The 19,539-nt window shown below is 35.3% G+C and overlaps 1 protein-coding gene across 2 annotated transcripts in view; it reads right to left on the bottom strand.

The window, feature by feature from the left end:
* GAS2 (growth arrest specific 2) overlaps positions 1 to 19,539 on the bottom strand; it is a 127,916-nt gene that overhangs the window by 63,265 nt on the left and 45,112 nt on the right. For both annotated transcript variants that reach the window (XM_019793051.2, XM_002914060.4), the window contains exons 4-5: positions 18,326 to 18,467; positions 5,844 to 5,907 (exon numbers count right to left, since the gene is read on the bottom strand). In XM_019793051.2, the coding sequence (XP_019648610.1) occupies positions 5,844 to 5,907; positions 18,326 to 18,467 (206 nt within the window). The remainder of the gene's footprint in view (positions 1 to 5,843; positions 5,908 to 18,325; positions 18,468 to 19,539) is intronic.

Raw genomic sequence — 19,539 nt, 5'->3', positions numbered from 1 at the left:
CACGCCCTGAGCCGAAGGCAGACGCTTAACTGCTGTGCCACCCAGGTGCCCCATACAGGCTTTCTTTATACCAGTTTTCCTAGAATTATGAAATAGCAGAAATATCTCGGTGCTGAATGTAGCAGAGCAAGTTAGAAATTCAGCTTTGCTCCTAACTCGCTGGCTGAATTTCAGCAGGCAACTCTTTTTAATCTCCTTAGACTTCTTTGACTTCTTAGTGCATCAGGGTATAAAATTTTGTTATATTTAATGTTCTTAAGAGAATAACACAAACTGGGCAGTGAAGCTAGAGCAATTTAACACACTAGAATTCACAGCCAATTAAAAGTCAATCATAAGTAAAAACATCATATTTGAACATATAAATTAAGCCAGTTGGAAAATATGATTTCATTTGTAATTGTTGGTGGATTCAGGCCACCTTTCAGGAATAGGCTGCATGATTTTTTACTTTTCTTTCTTTCTTTCTTTTTCTTTCTTTCTTTCTTTCTTTCTTTTCTTTCTTTCTTTTATCTTTCTTTCTTTCTCTCTTTCTTTCTTTCTTTCTTTTCTTTTTTCTTTCTTTTCTTTCCCCTCTCTCTCTCTCTTTACCAAGTATAATAATAATATATTACTAGAGGAACAGCAGGCTTCACCCCGTCTGATACAAAGTAGACTAAGTTTGAATGAAGTTGGTAACAAAGTCATACGTGGAAAGCCTTGCTCTGGAGATTTTTCTCTATCTGGGAACGCTGAAAATTAGCTCTGCCACTGAACATAGAAAATCAACCCTAAGCTCCAAATCTCTGCTTATATTGGCTTTTAAATACTTCAAGCTGCCTAAGGTAGAGTCAGCCAGTCCCAAAATGCACACTTAAATACGATTCATTGGCTTCCTGTCTGTCTGGAGATGTCAACAGGCTGTAAATCACGACATTCCCCTGGGGCTGGGGGCTCACACCTGCAAGCCAACTTACTCACCAAACAGGTCTTTTTTTCTACTCTCCAAAAGGCTGCTTCATTCTGGTTTCCATGATTAATTCTATACCACTTCATGTTTCTATTTTGTCTGTGAAGTTTTCACATATCTATACTGTTTTCTACTCCTTTCCCGCTACAGGATTTTCGAGTTTTGGGAGAAAGACTTTGTTGTTTTCACACTGAATAAGGGTCAAACTAAAGATAGCAAGAAGGTGGATGGAATCCACTAAAACCAAACCCTCCCATCTGTATACCCCAGTGATAGGAGAGTAGAGTAAATAATGAAAGGGCAAGGAATTTGGTTTTGTCTCACTGAAAAAAAAGAAAAAAACAAAGTGCTGGGGAAAGGGTCTTCTGGTTAATGACTTGATGAAGAGGTTCTAGGAATGGCTTTTTCATTTTTCTGGCACATGACATGATTTTTTGAGATTGGTCTAGATGACATAATTGAGCTTTCAAACTGAGCCCTGAACTAGAGAATTTACTCAAACTATTTATCAAACTATTTAGTAGACTAGAGTTTCAAACAAAAGACATCTGGGACCTATTTCAGTAGAGTTAGGGGGATACATTTTAGAAACTCCCCCTTTTTAAGGCAGATAAGTTTATAAACAGATGAGTTTATAGTTAACAGTTTATAGATTCTTGCAAGATAGTTTTGCCCTATTTTTATTCTGTTTTGAAGTAATTTAAAGGCAGATTTACATTTGGAAGGAAATTTCATCCACGTGAACACATGTGATATTCTTAGCAGTCAGAGTTAAGGGCTTTCAATAGAATCCGTTAATTAATAAACCTTGTATAAGAATATTTTTATTTTAAGCACCACTTCATGAGGTCATGAATTAAAACAGGAGACTAACAAAAATGTTCACCAAGTATATTTCTTTCAAGTAGTCATAAATTTTGTTCAAAATTAAGGAAGCACTAAAAATAATAATATAAAAACTTCATAAAGATATTAATTATTGATTATGGGCCCAAACCAAAATATCAAACGTTTTTAACTTTTAGCATTAGGCTAATCTTAATTCTGTAGTCTAGAAAAGGTTGAATTCATAGGAACATTTTTCAGCAATGAATATCAAAGCATTGTCATTAAAAAGATCTTTCAGGTCTTATTGACCTGCTTTTGCTGAGTGTTTTACTTTTCAAAAGGAAAACATGGATATTTTACACTCAGAAACTGACATGGTTTCTGAAATATTAACAGTGGGATTTCACTCTCCAGTGATGATAGCTGTATTTAGTTGAAAATAAAAGGAAGTTTTACCCGTGAGAACAAAAATAAGTGGTCTCATTCTCCCATCTCAGAACTCAGAGAAGCTCACAGCTCTCAAAGGGCTTCACTGAGTGTTCCCAGGCAGGAGAACATGGCAGAGAATCAGAAACGTCTTGAGAATGATATCTGAAGTGATGGTGATGCTTTTAAGATGACACTGATGTAATTCTAAGGAGTTAATGTTTAGAATCAAATGTAAAAAAGCATCATCTATCAGTGACTATTTAAAAAATGCTCACAACTCACACAATTGTACTGGGGACTTTGTTATGGTCAAAACTCATCTAGTGTGTGTACAAATTAATGTGCTGATTCGTAAGAGCTGTCTCCCAAATCACTTCTAGTTTTGGTTAAAGATGTCTAAACTCAGTAGTTTATGTAATCCTCTATGGAGGGGCAGGGAGAGGAGGAAGCACAAAGTAAGGATGCAAACATAGTTTTAATATGTTCAAAGAAAAATTTAGGAGTATAATTAGATCAGGTGGATGAATTTTCCCTTTTTTCCCCTTTAACTAATATGCCCCAACATACAGTTTAGGGAGTGAAATCTGGGTTTATTGGGTTGTTGTCTGTAAAATACAACTGAACTTCCATTAAAATAAAAAATAAAAAAATCTTCAAATGTGTACAGATAGAAATTTAAATAGACATTTATATTTAAATGTTTACTTTATCCAATTGGTATTCAACTGCTTGACCTTATGCTGCATACAACAAAAGTAACACCCTGAATAATCTCAGCATATATTCTGGTTTTCAGTGTAAGTGCAGTATTTCACATCATTCAAGTATGTGAAGAAAATAAATAATGATGTTTATAAATTGAACACTGTAACATAAGGGTTATCTTAATCCTTAGATAATTCCTTTGTGAAATTAGTAACATTTTTGTAATATGAATAATTACTGCTTTTGCCAGCTTAAGCTTATACAGTCATAAGTGTGGTCAGAAATGGAGCAACTCATTCTTATCATAAATAACAATGATGATGATAATAATAATAATAATAATAATGGCAAAATTTGGGGGGTGATGGATAGATTTATGGCATAGACTGTGGTATTGTTTCACAGATATACACTTATATCCAAACTCATCAACTTGTATACATTAAATATGTACAGTTTTTTGTATGTCACCCAATAAACTGGTTAAAGAAGAAGAAAGAGAAAGAGAGAAATAGGGAAAGAAAGAAAGAAAGAAAGAAAGAAAGAAAGAAAGAAAGAAAGAAAGAAAGAAAGAAAGAAAGAAAAGAGAGAGAGAGAGAGAAAGAAAGAAAGAAAGAAAGAAAGAAAGAAAGAAAGAAAGAAAGAAAGAAAGAAAGAAGTGGAGCTACCCAGAATCTCAATTTCAAAATATTTGGGGGAAAAAAAAACCCACAAAACTTGACACAACCCTTCACATGAAATTGACCAGGCCATTAAAATTCTCTGTCATTAAATTAAGATTTTAATTTGTTTTATAGCCTATGGCAAGGGGCAATTTATGCCAGACTTGGAGCTGAAAGAAAGGGGATTTCTAAAGGGATTTTGTCACTTGGGTAGCTTGTCTTCTCCTTTGATGATTCCATCATAGTTAAAAAGTCTGGCCCAGTAGGATTCTTAATCAGAATGTTCTAGTAATAAAAAGCATAATTACAAAAAATAAAGTAAACCCAGAAAACAGGCAAATAATACAAACTAAACAAGAGAATAATGATATCTCACAGCTAATTCTGCAGATGGTGCAACTCCTCTTTACCTGTATATCACGGCTTTCGGAATCACGATGCTGATTTAATTCATATATTTAGATTATTAAAACAAGAAAATGGAATCTGGAACTTTAGAATATTCTAGCAGTACAATTAAAATAAGCAACTGAACAAAAAGTGTCCTGCATAATCTGTAAAGTAGGAACCATCCATGTTTCTCTCACTCTAACATTTCAGTGGCAGCTACTCATTTATTGGGATTTTACTTTCTGTGTTTTCCTTCCCCCTGTATTTTTAACTTCCCCCTTTTTAGAAGATATCAGTGGAGTCCAAAGGATATCTATTTCTTTGACTCCAGGTTGTTTGCCCTACAGGTCAGAAGCCCCAAGACTGGGTGGCTTAGCAGAGTCCCAGAAGTAACTGATAACTTTGTCTTGCTCCCTCATAGAACCCAAGAAGGTGACGGCCCCGCAGGGCAATGGGGTCCAAAGAAACAGTTGGAACTATAAGCTCAAACTAAGCCCCAGTAGTAGAGACCTGGGTGGACAGAGGATGAGGGGACCGTCTCCCAAGGCCTTCACACAGTGTCTGGGAGCAGTATGGGAGAGAATAGGGAAACCTCCAACTGTCTCAAATTGGCTTTTTCACTTTGAGTGGAGCCTCAGCTATATTTAATTTGAATTTCTTTAAAATTAAAGAATCTTCCTCGTACCCACTTATTGTGGTAAAGTAAAATTCATACCTGATGTACAATTTGTTGAGATTATGTTGGTTATCATGTTTTATGGAACTTGGAGTTACTTCTGATTGCAGATTAATTTTCCATTGGATCAAAAACAAAAACGAACAAACAAACCCAGGTCTAGTCACTGGCAGCAAGCTTTCTACCCATTGCTGTAATTTGCTGATGTGTACAACTTGTATTTTCTGTACCCTGATTTTCTTTATAAATTTCTCTTTGAGAATTTTCACCCAGAGCTAGCTCTCACTTTATCTTATTGGCTCATCTAATCTCTATCCTAAAAGTATACGCAGATCTTGATGAAAAAACATCTAACTGATTCTGAACTTTTATCAAGACTTCTTCAACCATTTACATCCTCATTTCTAATTCTTTGGGCTTCATAGAACTGTCAGAAGTTATGTTTGGTCATTTGCAAGATAATGAAAGATAAGATAAGAAACCATAGCAAGTCGTAGGCTGAGGTAATAAAGTCCCTTTCTCTGTCTGTTTAGCTATGATTATGACTTTTACTATTACTTCTTTTTTCCTAGAAGAAAATGATTCCAAACATATCTTCACATATGAAGGATAATATCCTATGCATTTCTCTAATCAAAATATGGAGAATAATTGAAAAACAATCTAAAGACCTGAGAGATGGAATACTGAATGAAGGAAAATGAGAAAAAAGGAACAAAAGAGGAGACAGGTATTAAAATTTTTAAATTTTAATAAATTTATTAAATATTAGTAGATGATACTAGAGATTATATTAAGAATTAAATTATAAAGAATAAACAGGAGAGAGGTGGTGAAGGAGTTGGGAGACAGAGACATAACAGGAACAAACTTCAGTGGAAAGAGTAATTGTCACACACAACTTCATGTACAAGACCCTCCCCCACCCCCCAAGAAAAGGTTGGAGGGAAAATGTATTGGATGAGAGGATATGCTTTTAATAAATATTAGACAGAGTGGTTTTGACAAGATGGTGGGGCTAAGGAATATTGGTGGCATGCTTTTAGTTTGAACAACTGCCCTTGAGATGTTTGTACTGAATATATTTGAAAAAGTAGTTTCTCAATACCCAGGTTAAATTAGCAATGAAAAGCCAGCAAGCTTCTCAGTTGCTTCAATGCTGAGATGGTCCATGTCTTGACATAGTGGCAGCAGTCTGACCTACCTGGCTGCAATCCGGCCAAGCTCTAGCAAACAGAGACACACTTCTCTGGGTTGCTTGTGGAGGACTGAAAGACAAGACAGAGGTGGACACCTTTACAACAGAAGGGATTGTAAAGCAGCTCAATAGTGAACAGGCTTGCCAATGACCTCTCATGCCTCATGCTTCCCGTAAATGAGCTAGTCTTCATTCTCACCTTCACAGAAACCATCCCATCACATGGTACACTTAGCTCTACCAAAGTCTTAAAGCAGCTTTCAAAACTCTCTGCCTAACCTCCCTTCTCAAAGTCAGGAGTCTTAGGAAATCTTACCCTGAGTAAATCTCATCCTGAAAATGTTTTTTATTAGGTAATATTAGTAAGTCAATCTTGGAAATATATGTAGCTGTCATTATGATATAAATAGTTGATGTTTAAAAATACATAGCACACAGAAGACTATGGAACAAGACTGGACTCTACAAAATTCTGAGTCTAATTTCACCAGTGTTTTGAGCAGAAATAATGCAATGAATAAGGATAAAAATGATACACCACAATCCTTTCTTATCCTCCAAGCAATGACATCAAGTGAGACTCTGAAACTCCAAGTCCTCTCTTAATCAAATCTGATTAAATGATACTTGAGAAAGATACACTTTCAACTGAATGGATTTATAAATATGTATCAATATATACCATCAGCCAACTTTCCCATAAAATAAGCAAATTAAAAGACTGTTCTTTGTATTAATTAGATTCTTATATAATCTGATTACTTAACAAATTTTGCTTTACTAATTGCTTTGGACACATTCAGTAATGCTGACAAATCAGATTTGCATTTGTTGAGCCTACCAAAAGTGAATGTCCTGCTTATATTGTTCTCTTTAACAAGATTAGAGAATTTAAAAAATATTGTTATATACAGCACCTAATAAAGCCAAAAGATACTGAAAAAATATAATGCATTGAGAATGGTCTTTACATAGACAATATCCTAGAAAAGAAAATACTAGTTTATTGATAGCTTATTGATAAATTTTAAGAAAAATAGTAATATTGCTTTAATTCTTAAACATGGAATTTTATAATAATTCCATTTCCCAGCATTATTCTATTCCTTTAACTTAAATATCTAAGTCTTTCTCTCCACAGAATATGGTAGTGGTAATATTTGGTCCACTGACACCAGGATGGAATTTATTAGGAGCTTGTAGTGAATAGAAAGAGAACATTTACTTGGATTTTAAAAGTATATAATTGGCTATAAACAGACACAATTTTATTATCTTGTTATAAAATGTCACCTTTGAAGCTCACAAAATAAATTCTATTCCCATCAACAATGTTCATTAAAATAGAATTATGGAAAATCTCAATTACAGAGTATTTCAATTCTTGGTAATATAAAGTTTAGTTTTAGCTGACCCTTAGTGAATTCCCTTAATCAGGAAGCCTAAAATTATTTCTAATTAAAGGATCTAAAAATAAGGGTAGTTAATAACTCCAATTTCAAAGGCACCACTGGTTGGCTCTGGCTACAATGATACAAACTTCACGTCTTTAAATCAGCTTCAGTGAAGTATAACAGAAGGAATGTAATATCACATAGGCATCAATTTCAAAAAGAACAATCACAAACATCACAAAACTGAAGCAAACAAATGAAAATCAATCTTTCAGTCTAGATAATCAATTTTTTCTGATTCAGGCTTTAAAAAAAATCCTGTCCATGGAACAAAATAACAAACAGGAGTTTTGAGTGGAAAAAGGAATACATAAAAACTGAGGAAAGGGATTTTTTTAGGCCCTGCTAACACCCTCATCTTCAATGAAAGCTATGGGAAGCAAGTGTCTACAGCTTCAGAAGACATGGACACAGTATCATGTATTTCTTGATGGAAACAGTGTCAAATTATAAAAATTACTAGTGAACTGGGGCGCCTGGGTGGCTCAGTTGTTAAGCGTCCCAGGGTTCTGGGATCAAGTCCCACATCGGGTTCCCTGATCTTCTGGGAGCCTGCCTCTTCCTCTCCCACCCCCCCTGCTTGTGTTCCCTCTCTCGCTGGCTGTCTCTCTCTCTGTCAAATAAAAATAAATAAATAAATAAATAAATAAATAAATAAATCTTTTAAAAAAAATTACTAGTGAACTGACCAAATTGTGTCAATGTGCAGTCAATATCCAATTATAAAAAGTAACACCTGACCCAGCTATAATGATTCCTTAACCAACTAATTATACATAGTTCAAGGACCATATAAGCATTGGAATTGATACATTTTATGGGAAATAAAATTCATCCAGAAGAAAAACAATAATGTGGCTAATAAAGACAATGTGATATGTGAGACACATTACTATTGTGTACTTATTTGCTTCCTCAGTTGAGCTATCAACTTAAAACAGCTTTGGCATGCCCAAACTCAAACCCTGAATCTACCAAGGACTCATCAGAAAATCAGTTTTGGCTAGCTAAAAAGTAACCACGTCATTCTCCATTTTATATCCTTAAAAGAACCAGCCCATAAAATTTTAGACAAATGAACCTCTCCCTCAGCATCCTTTCTTAGGAAAAACTAATAGAATGATAATATTTTACTTCCCAATTTTCTTGGAAATATTATTTTTCATAAAGGAAAAAAATTGCCTCAAAAAACACCCCTGTGTTATTGTCTCATATACTAATGGCTTTTGAAATAGCAGGTATATTATGCATGGCCTATAATGACCAAAAAAACCCACAAAAAAACCCAAAATATAATATCTGATGACTAGTGAGCAATGAATGAGGTGAATCTGCAGAGGTGCATAATTTAGCATAAAACAGTAATTACTCGGTAAATAATACATCTCAACAATGGAGGATGATGACAATTATCTGGGGATGACAATGGTTTTGACAACGAACAAGCTAAATAAAGACTAACACCTTACCCACTGTCTTGAGAAAATGCAAATGATGTCAATATTTATTTAATTGTGAAAGCAAACACTCTTGCCTTATGACTATACAATGAAGTTCAGGAGTCCTTAAATAGTATCTAAATTTGCCAAAGAGGTGCCATTGTTTGGTTTTTGTACTCAAGCAAGTTCTAAAGTTAATAGAGTATAGTGGCCATGGGATTCAAACCACAAAGATCTGGGTGTGAGTATCAACTCTAAGCATTACTGGTTGCATTATCTTGGGAGGTTACTATATAAAATCCCATTTTTCTGAGGGAAAACAAAGTGTATACCTTGCAATGTTTTGGTGAGGCTCAAACAAAGTCATATTTATGGCTACGGTTAGTACAGTGCGTGGCACATAGGAAAGACTCACCCAAACTTAGTTTTGATATTTTTAAAATTTTTGTTATTATAAATTATTTGTTCAAAGATTGTCTTCATTTGGCTTAGTCAACAATAATTTACTTATTTTTTTTCCTGAAAACATTTTGTGTGTGTGTGTGCACCGATCAGGGGTCAGTCACTATGCTAAGCGCCACAAAAACTTTGAAATTAAAAAAAAATACTATTGGTATAATATGTATAATGTAAAGTGGTCCTATTATAATGAGTATAAATTGAATATTTTATCCTATTAGATCAGAGACCACTAACTATAAATCAATCTAAATCAAATGCCAGGTTAAGTAGGTCATTTTGGTCAGCATATACAGAAATATAAAGCAGATATCCTATAGCTATTACAAGTTTGTGCTAAGTATAAAGCTTAAGTGAAACATGTCATTTTGTGAAACAGCAAACACCTCACCATTAATTTTCCTGTCTTTGAGAATAAAATAATTTAGATGAGTTCATTTTTAGTAAATTACCTAAGTTGATCATGTATTATATATTTTAGAAGATCAAATAATTAAGTGCTTGTCTTTGTCAGGGTGATTAAAAAGACAAATTTAGTATAATGCATTTGAACGAAAGCTTTTATATTGAGTCATAAGGATGCTCATCTTAAACAAATAATTTTAATGATTTCTTTCAAAAAAACAAGAAAGCTTCTACTTATTCTAAAGTTTACAGTAGAAAACATTTTTTTCACTCTATTATTGAAACATTCTTGTGGTTTTTGCTTTGAGTTAGGAAAAGAGAGGATCACTACTGCTTTCTTTCCCCTAAAAAATTCTTTTTAAAACAAATAAAAAGCTCTCCAGTCGACAGTAATTATTATGCAAAAGGTTTTACTCATTAGATTTTTTAAAAATAATCAAAACCATCTCAAAGAAAAGCATAACGCAGAGCCCCTCTGGGAAAAGCAACACAGAGCCCTATTCAAAAATATGTGGCAAGAGACTCTGTCTTATAACCTAGATTCTATAAAAACCTCATGGGCATCAAATGTCAAACGGAGTGCTGCTGGCTCCACGAATAGAAAATTAGGTCTTCCACTAAAGCAAAGGGTAGAGTTTCAATGTCACAGAATCTGCAAGGATAAAGTGCATTCGACCGTAAATGTATAGTTTAGCTAAATATATTAAGTTTTAACACATGGGCAAAGAAAGGGAAGCATGAAAAATTGTGTTGTCTATTTGGGGTCTATACAATAGAGACCACAATATTCACACTGGTTTTGAAGGAAACTGGTTTTTAATTTATATTTAGAAAGGAAACTTGAAAAAAAAATACATTATTGGCTGATTATTATTTAATTGTGAAAATATCATAAATTAATAGTTGTCCTCCTTCCCAGAATAGAGAACGACAAGTTCTCATACTCAGAAAGAGTGCTATGATAGAAAATACAATAAACTAGAAGTCAGAAGGACTGGGTTCTAGTCTAGGCTGCATCACTTTTTCATCTCACGAACAGGCATCTTGCCTTCTACTTGCTCTCCTTATGAGGTGATTTTACGGTTAAAAGTACTTAGTACATACGGCAAGCACTCAATAAATGTTACTACTCCCTTGCTACGTAAGTGGGGTCCACAGACCAGGAGCATTGGCATCAGGTGGGATCCGGATAAAAATATAAACTATTGGGCCCCACCCCAGACTTATTGATCAGAGCCTACATTTGAACAAGCTCTCCAGGTGATGGGTATGCACTTTATGTTGGAGAAGCACTGGATTAACCAACGCTGTGCATTATAATAAACATCGGTTATAATTCCTGTTTTGTTAAAAACAGTCAAATGTGCATAGATATAAAATACGTTCTACAAACGTTTCAGATAATAGTGATAATGATGATTAATGGAAGGAAAGTAATTCATGCTTTGGATTAGCCCTTAGTGGGTATTATGGGCGTTTCTCTCCTGCCAGGATTAATAAAGTACAAAAGATGCTTCCCAAAAAGTGAAGGGCTAGTCACATGCCGTTCCCTATATCATGTCACTCCTGGTAAGACCCATGCAGAAAACGTTGAGTTAAAGGTAAGAGGCAATTAGGAGTAGCACAGCAATTTAGATGCCTTAAAACTGATCTCAGGACGACTAAAAAAGAGAAGGCCAAGAATCTCACCAGCTCATGGATGCTGAGTCTGTGTGTATCCAGATTTCTCAGAATCACTAGTCACATTTAGAATAGGCTATGACACCCATATATTCATGCAAACCAGGATAATTCATTCATAATCTGATCAGTTATGGACAATATATAGAATAAAATATAGGAGCGCCTGAGTGGCTCAGTCAGTTAAGCGTCTGCCTTCTGTTTAGGTCATGAGCTCAGGGACCCGGGCTTGAGCCCTGCATCAGGCTCCCTGCTCAGTGGGGGGAGTGCTTCTCCCTCTCCCTCTGCCCCTCCAGCTGCTTGTGCTATCTCTCTCTCTCTCTGACAAATATAAATAAATTCTTAAAAAAAAAAAGAAGAAAATCTAGTTAATTGCCATTGCCACTAATTGAGAAATGTCCTACAACAAGTATTGCCCTTCCTTTCTTCAGTACCCAAACCTTATGTGAAATTAATAGAAGATTAAGTCACTAACACTCAGAACGGCAATAAGAGGTAAGAATCTTTTCTAATTTGGTCTACGTTTATGTTTTATTTTCCCCTCTACTTGAAATAATCATATGAACTTCTAAAATTATTCAAACAGAAATCACTTTCTATAACATAGGTGCATGATGTCTGGAGGTAAATGGAGCTGAATTCCAATTCCAGCTGGGCCATTGAGAAGTATACACAGGGCAAGTTACTTCATTCTCTGGGTTCCAGAATTCTCATTTATAAAACGTTGGCTGTTGGAGGAGTAGATATGGTAACGTGTGTTCTACTTAGCTACCATTATGGAGTACATGGTTATTATTACTGAATATTGTACAGCAAGAATTTGATTCTGGGAAAGCTTGAAAGCCGTTCACTTCCCTAATTCAAGTCTGACTCCATTGAGTCTTGATATAATTCTCATTCCAGGGAGACATTTAGTTCTCTCAATCAGATTTTGTACCGTTTTCTCTTACATTTCCACTGGCATAGGGCAAATGGCTAAATTTGGAAAGAATATTTGAGTTCACAAGCAAAAAAGGGAATTGAGATGCTAATCAAGTAAGTATAAGAACAGGTGTTAAAAAATCTAAAGTCTCAGATAAATTGTCCCTGGTAAAGAAACTGAATATAAATAACCCAAGTGCTGAATGGGTATCTTGAAATTGTTGTCTTATGCTAGCAAAAGTAATTATAGCTTTTTTTTTCCCCCACAGAAATACTCTTAGAGTCCTCAATACAGACAACGAGAAATGACATATCGAACCCTGGAAGGTAGACATAGATTCTTTTTCTGATGTAACAGGTGACTTTAAAGTATAAAATGGAAAACAATGTTTACAAATCCACACATAATCCTTTTTAATTTTCTGCAGCAACATCAAACTAATAATGCAGATAGATCGGTGCTTGACCAATGTTCGAGAAAACAAAAGGTTTTGTAAAACTTCTCACCAGAGTCATGCATCAACAGAAGACAGTGCCACACAGCAAACACAATCACAGAAAATAAAAACAAAGAACAAATCACACACATGTGCATGCTAGCACAGCAGATGGCAAACCCTTTTCTTGCTGAGTAGATTCTTTCTCTGAGAAATAGATGAAGAATAGTCACTGGCCTCCAAATCCTACAATCATCCAATAACATAATGATATTGACACAATTACAGCAAACAAAAATTATGCATTTTTAAAGTATTTCCTCCCCCATCCTTTTCCCCCCATCTCCCAGCTCACCAGAATCCACACAAATTAAGCAACATAAACAAGGCTCTGGGAAAAATAATGATACTTGACAATTTCTAAATTAGTATACTAAAGTGAATTATAAATAATAAATTCCCTACACAAGAATATCACTAATTGAAGGAAATAGTTTCTTACTTAAAATATCTTAGAAAAATTCATGTAAGAGCATCAATTTTAGAATTCATAACTTAAAAGTTTTTTAAGATTGAGAATAAAGCATGGATTTCTGGTCTAAATTTAAATGATAAAAATGAACCATATCAAAATATTCAACATTATGTTAGAAAAGGTTATTAAAGTATTTAACTTTGAAAAAATTATTACATTTACTATTAGGGAGAATATTAATACATTCTATTAACTTTTATACCTCTGTCAAACTGAAAACAGAAATGCTTTCACACCTAGAGTCTTCTAAACATTTTTTCTTGACCACCATTAAAAGCAAAGTTCATTTCTTTTAAAGTAATTATTGGGGGAGTATTTTGTCTCTAGACCAATAAACTATATACTATTAAAAAAAGGAAACATTCATGTTCATCTTTTTAACCCAAAGCACAATCCTAAATATTTTTAAGGAATCCAATGAAATCAATAAGAAGACATGAAAAAACCGATCTCCTCTAGTCACTGACCTATATATCAGCCTGATTTGAACAGTGGGGGTTAGAGCTGAGCATGCTGTGTAGACCTGGAGTGTTAAAGCATGTTCCAAGAGCACACAAACAGCCATGTCATCTGTTCTTTTAGCAGTGTAAAAGTCTGCAATCACTTGAAATGTCAGTTTCACCTCCATAATGCAAACTAGCCATTATAATTCTCGGGGTGCAAAATTTCATGTCAACAAATAATGCTCTATGCAAACTGGTTCAAATTGTACCCTAATAGAAATAAAATTGTCCATGCTTCAGATTACATGCCATACCTGTTTACTCTCTCTAAATTTTGTCAGTAGATAACGGAAAAAGAAAATGGTATCGTTTACAACATAGTTACTATTTATCTTTCCGTCAAATCCTGAATATATTTTATTGTTATTTACTAGATAAAAATGGATGACCTCATGTTCATAGTATGTTGTAAGTTTTCTATATTCTTATATAGTCTCAAGAATATTATTTTTGGTTGGTATCTATGGATGATGACTCTAGTTGGGTTAAGATATCACTAAATGTCATAGATTCTATTCATTTCCATTTGTTTTACTATTACAAAAACATTTCAGTGGACGTTTTGGTGCCTACCTCTACTTTTTTCCTTTGGATAAACTTTTAGAAGTACACCAATTTAACAAAAGAACATAAACACTTGTGAGGTCTTTGATACATAATGTCAAACTGCCCTCTAAAGAAGGCATACCAATTTCGAGTTTTCTTCCGCAGTGTATAGAAGAGCCTATTTTCCAACATACTCAACAATAAATGTATAATTTTCTTAATCTTTGCTAATTTTTCATAGCTTTTACTTGCATTTAGCTTTTATTTGCATTTACCTTATTGCTAAGATGTCCAACATTTTTATATGTTTATTAGATTTTTTTGGTTTAAGTTCATTTAGCCAACATAGAGTACATCGCTCCTTTGAGATGCAGAGTTCAATGATTCATCAGCTGCGTACAACAACCAGCGCTCATCACATCACGTGCCCTCCTAGATTTTTTTTTTATGTCTTCTACGACAAGGCTGTTCATGAACTTTGTCCATTTTTCTATTGACTCTTTTTTGAAACAGTACTCAAGATAGAGTGAATTTACAATCTGAGAATTGACGTTTCACAGAGGAAAAATTATCAAGCATTTCATAGAAGATAAACTACAGGGCATACTCTGTATGTGATTGTGTTACGTGGCATTGAGAGTTATCTGCCACGAATCAAAAAGGTAAGAAACATGAGGGAAGCATATGGGATAAACTGCTATGTGTGCTCCCCAGTTCATCCCTGGCATACCTCCCCCACCCCCCCACTGAGATTTCTTGTCATTAGCTGTTGTGGAAAGAGAACAGATTGTGAATCAAGATCCCCTTGCAAATAACCCTACAAAAAAGCCCTGCAACAGAGGGGAGCATATCCGTTGCCACAAAGATAAGAATGCTTTATGCAGGCAAAGACCTTTGAACAGCTAAAGACAGAAGCCTCTTGATACACACTCAGGACAGTGATCTACTTTATCATTCATTCAAACAGATTGCCCCCCTTCATCAGGGCATCTTTTCATTTTATTTGCTGTTCAAAACACGAAGACACAAAGGATGCACTTCATCTTGTGCGGTACTGAAATGAAATCTTGAGGTAGGAAAAAAAAAAGAAAAACCCTTGCCCTAAATTCCCTTTCAAAAGCGAAGTGTGAAAAGACATCAAGCAGAGTACACAGTGTTATTGTTGCAAGAAAGTCAATTCTGCGATACAGAGTCCAAGGCCATCAGCAGTGGCTCAATCACTTCCTTAGCCACAGTGCATAATACGAAACATCCAAGAAGAAAGGGTTCCACTTGGGGAAATGGAATTTCTCATTGTCCTCCCTTTTGATTATCATTAACATCTATGGGCGCAGCTGTTTCCTTTCTCCAAGTAATCCGGAAGTCGGTGCTATAATAGTGGCTCCCTTCTTCTGTCTCCACGGGGCACGTTCTACCTCACCTCATGTCCTATTCGGAGCAGCAGAAATTTCAAATTTGTCTTTCCACTGAGCACACACCAGAAAACCTAACTATCTGCTTTCGTTTGGTGCTGAGAGAATTAAAAATTACTTGGTTTCATTGCAAGCTATAAGCTAAATTATAAAACAGAAGATAATCAAAATGAAAGATGTTAACAAGATACTCAGTAGCTATTATGTATCAATTATCTGGGACTTTTCTTTTTATAAAGTCAGGTTTCTTTCAAACAGAGTGAAGAACTAGGGCATCTGAAAATTCATCTTGACGTAATTTTATATGCTGCAGAGTATGTATTTATATACCAGGACCATTATTAAACAGCTGCTGCAGGCTTTATTGTTTCAAGATAAAATGTATTACTTATCTGAATGGGGTTTTAAAAAGCCATCCAAGCTTCTTGGTTTCCAACTGAAAGTTTTATTAGTTCAACTAACAAAAGAGCTCAGAGGCGGTGAGAAAATTGAGACAAGATCATATTCCCATTGACAGCTTCTAGGCATCCCCCTTGCCTATGGTAGTCACTAAGAAAGATGCTTCTCATTTTTTCCTTTTCCAAATATTTATTTAAATTCTAGATAGTTAACATATAATGTAATAATATTGGTTTCAGGAGTAGAATTTAGTGATTATCACTCACATATAACTCCCGGTACTCAACACAAGTGCCCATCACCCATTTAGCCCATCCCCCCCCCCGCCCACCTCCCCTTCAGCAGCCCTCAGTTTGTTCTCTGTGCTTAAAAGTCTCTTATGCTTCCTCTCTTTTTTCACCCCTTCCCCTACATTCATCTGTTTTACTTCTTAAAAGATGCTTCTTAAATGAAAACCTGTTCAATAAACAAATTCACAAACAATAGGGCACTTTCCCCATGTGACAGTCCCTTAAGCAATGCAGGGGCACTGGAGAATTTTAAATTATGATGTTGCTTGTCCACACATGAACAGTATACTCCTTGTGACTAAAATCTGAATTTATGTACTTATTATTCTTTTGTTCATTCATTCATTTGATCTTTCAAAGTTTTTTTTTTTTTTTTTTGCAAATAATGCCACCACTCTCCCTTCCTATAATTCTTTACTCATATAGTTTCCCAGAAACCTGAAAGTTAAAATCTATTTGTAAAATTGCCATCAGATTGAAATAGGGCTATATCCATACACACACATCTTCCCCCAAGTTTGGTTTACTTTAATGTGAGGAAATAGTAAAAGCGGTCAAAGTCCATTCATATAACAATCAGTCGAGAAGCACACTATTGTCCATGTAGGCTACTGTGCAATTACTCTAGTTTATTTTGTCTTTCAGGTATAAGAATACTCTCCTAGGGGCGCCTGGGTGGCACAGCGGTTAAGCGTCTGCCTTCGGCTCAGGGCGTGATCCTGGCGTTATGGGATCGAGCCCCCACATCAGGCTCTTCCGCTATGAGCCTGCTTCTTCCTCTCCCACTTCCCCTGCTTGTGTTCCCTCTCTCGCTGGCTGTCTCTATCTCTGTCAAATAAATAAATAAAATCTTTAAAAAAAAAAAAAAAGAATACTCTCCTAGTCTAAATTCATATAATTTTCTTCTCTGTTGAGAGAATTCTCAGAAATCTGATGGCAATCTTCCCCATATCATAGTCACTCCACTTAGTACAAATACAAATTTCCATAAGCATACAAAATGAGTAAGATTTTAGCTGTTACCGCCAATTTCCTAGGTTCAGCAGGGAAATGTTGTTTTGTGAGGCCTGGGGAAAAGGACAGTCTGTTTGGAAGGCAATTTGTATACTTTTTCCCTCTGAAGGATGCTCAGCTTCCTTTGATGCTAATATTTGGTATTATGTGATTTTGTGAATTGATTTTTTAAAGCCTCAGGCAAAAGAACCAAGATTCCCCTCCTTCCCCCACAGAGGTCTCCTTTCTTCACTCAGTTCTATTTCATTAGAATGGGACTTCAATTCCAACACTCTCCATATGAGAGCTGTTCTGGGCAGAGCTGATACGGGAGGATTGAACATTTAACAGCAGCATATCAAGTAATGTCGAAACACTGAGCAATGTACGTTTTCTCCCAAGGAAATGCAAACACTTGTTCTATGGTCTAGAAGTGGATTTCCCAAAATTCAATCCTAAGGCAAAACAAGACAAGAACCCCACAATTACCTGGGTAGGTTTAGACGCTAAGGTATCTATCTTTTGTTTCACCATCTTCAATTATTCCAATCTCCTGCTTGCTTACCTGGTTTTTATCTCACTAAAAATGGATAAATAAATAAACTTCCATTTCAACAAAGATAGACTTTACAGGAAATGGTGTTTCAGCCTTCGGTAGAGGAAAAAAAAAATAGTGCTTTTATGGCTGGAGCATATATAGCTCCCTTTCTAGTCCAGGTTAGAGACTGGTGGTAAAAGATAAGCCTCCATTTTCCAAATATCCCCCATTTTGCATTGTGTATACTTGATTTTAGCTCAGAATTGTGCTACTTATATTGCTACTTTTTCATGCACAAAGTGACCAACAGTAAAAGGGCATGCATTTTTCTACCTTCAAATATTCAAGTTTACAACAAACTGAACTTTTTAAAGTTAACAATCTATGAAATGACATCACACAAAAAAAGTTTTGATAGTTAGACATACAAAGGCAGGTAATAATTTTATCAGCTAAAATTCTGAAGGAAATACATACCCAAACCTTCCGATTCAAATAGACACGTTTCATCTACCCCTAAATCTCGGCACCAGGATAAGAAATTTGCTGTATTGTCTCGGGCAAAAAAGGAGCCTGAGGGTGCAGTGGCTTTGCATGGAATCTTCTTCAAGGGCAGGTTCTGAAAAACAAAGAAATCTCACTCTGGTGGAATATCTGGCAAAGTCATTACAGCAATACTTTAAATATACACTTATATTTTCAACAAAATGTTTTGGAATGACTGCATATCAATAAATAGGCTATGAAGAGGTATAGAAAAGGAAGTGAAATGCACATGAAATTTAGTTGTCATTAAGAAACTTTTATAAAAAAAAAACTGTGCATGTAAACAAATCCTGGCTTTCTTTACCATCTAGTTCCTTCTAGTCCCCTTTACAAGCAAGTCCCTTCCCTGGCTCATATTACCTCTTTTCTTTCTCTACTTTTGGGTTTTGTTTGTTTTGTTTTGGACTTATGTTCCATCGAAGTATTTTATCATTATTTCTCAAAAATTATTTATGAATGTATTTTCCATTTGTGAAAGAAGAATGAGACACAAATATACATGAATATAAACGATATGTAACACACATACCAGCATTCTTATGTGCACACATACACACATATCAATATGTTATATCATTTAATAATTTACATTATAATATAAAGATAATTCTGTTGGATTTCTGCTATCTGACCCTGAAACATATTGACATTTTGCATTATTTTTCTTCTGGGATAAGAAAATGCTTAAGGGGCACCTGGATGGCTCAGGCGGTTAAGTGTCTGCCTTCGGCTCAGGACATGATTTCAGGGTCCTGGGATGGAGCCGCTGGTAGGGCTCCCTGCTCGGCGGGGAGCCTGGTTCTCTCACTACCCCTCCTTCTGTTCGTGCTCTCTCTCTCTCTCTCTCTCAAATAAATAAATAAATAAATAAATACTTTTAAAAAAAGAAAAGAAAATGCTTAAGATAAGGGAGGGTATGAACCTGGACAGACTTTCTTGTTAACGGTCTGTCATAAAATTTTAGTCAGGAAACCTCCACTGACACCATACCAAGTGCTAGAGTTGTGTGGTCTTATTTTCTTTAATAAAACATAACCAGTTTCCATGGCATTCTGGGAGGTCACGGAATACAATTCTCTCTGACGTGAAAGACTGAAAAATGGATTTGGATGACGTGGGCTATGTCGAGCTTCACCTCAAAGACA

Source organism: Ailuropoda melanoleuca, chromosome 16 (genome assembly GCF_002007445.2).
Source record: "Ailuropoda melanoleuca isolate Jingjing chromosome 16, ASM200744v2, whole genome shotgun sequence".
NCBI classification, from domain to species: domain Eukaryota; kingdom Metazoa; phylum Chordata; class Mammalia; order Carnivora; family Ursidae; genus Ailuropoda; species Ailuropoda melanoleuca.
Note: the sequence above shows the minus strand (reverse complement) of the source record. Positions and strands in the feature narration are given on the sequence as shown.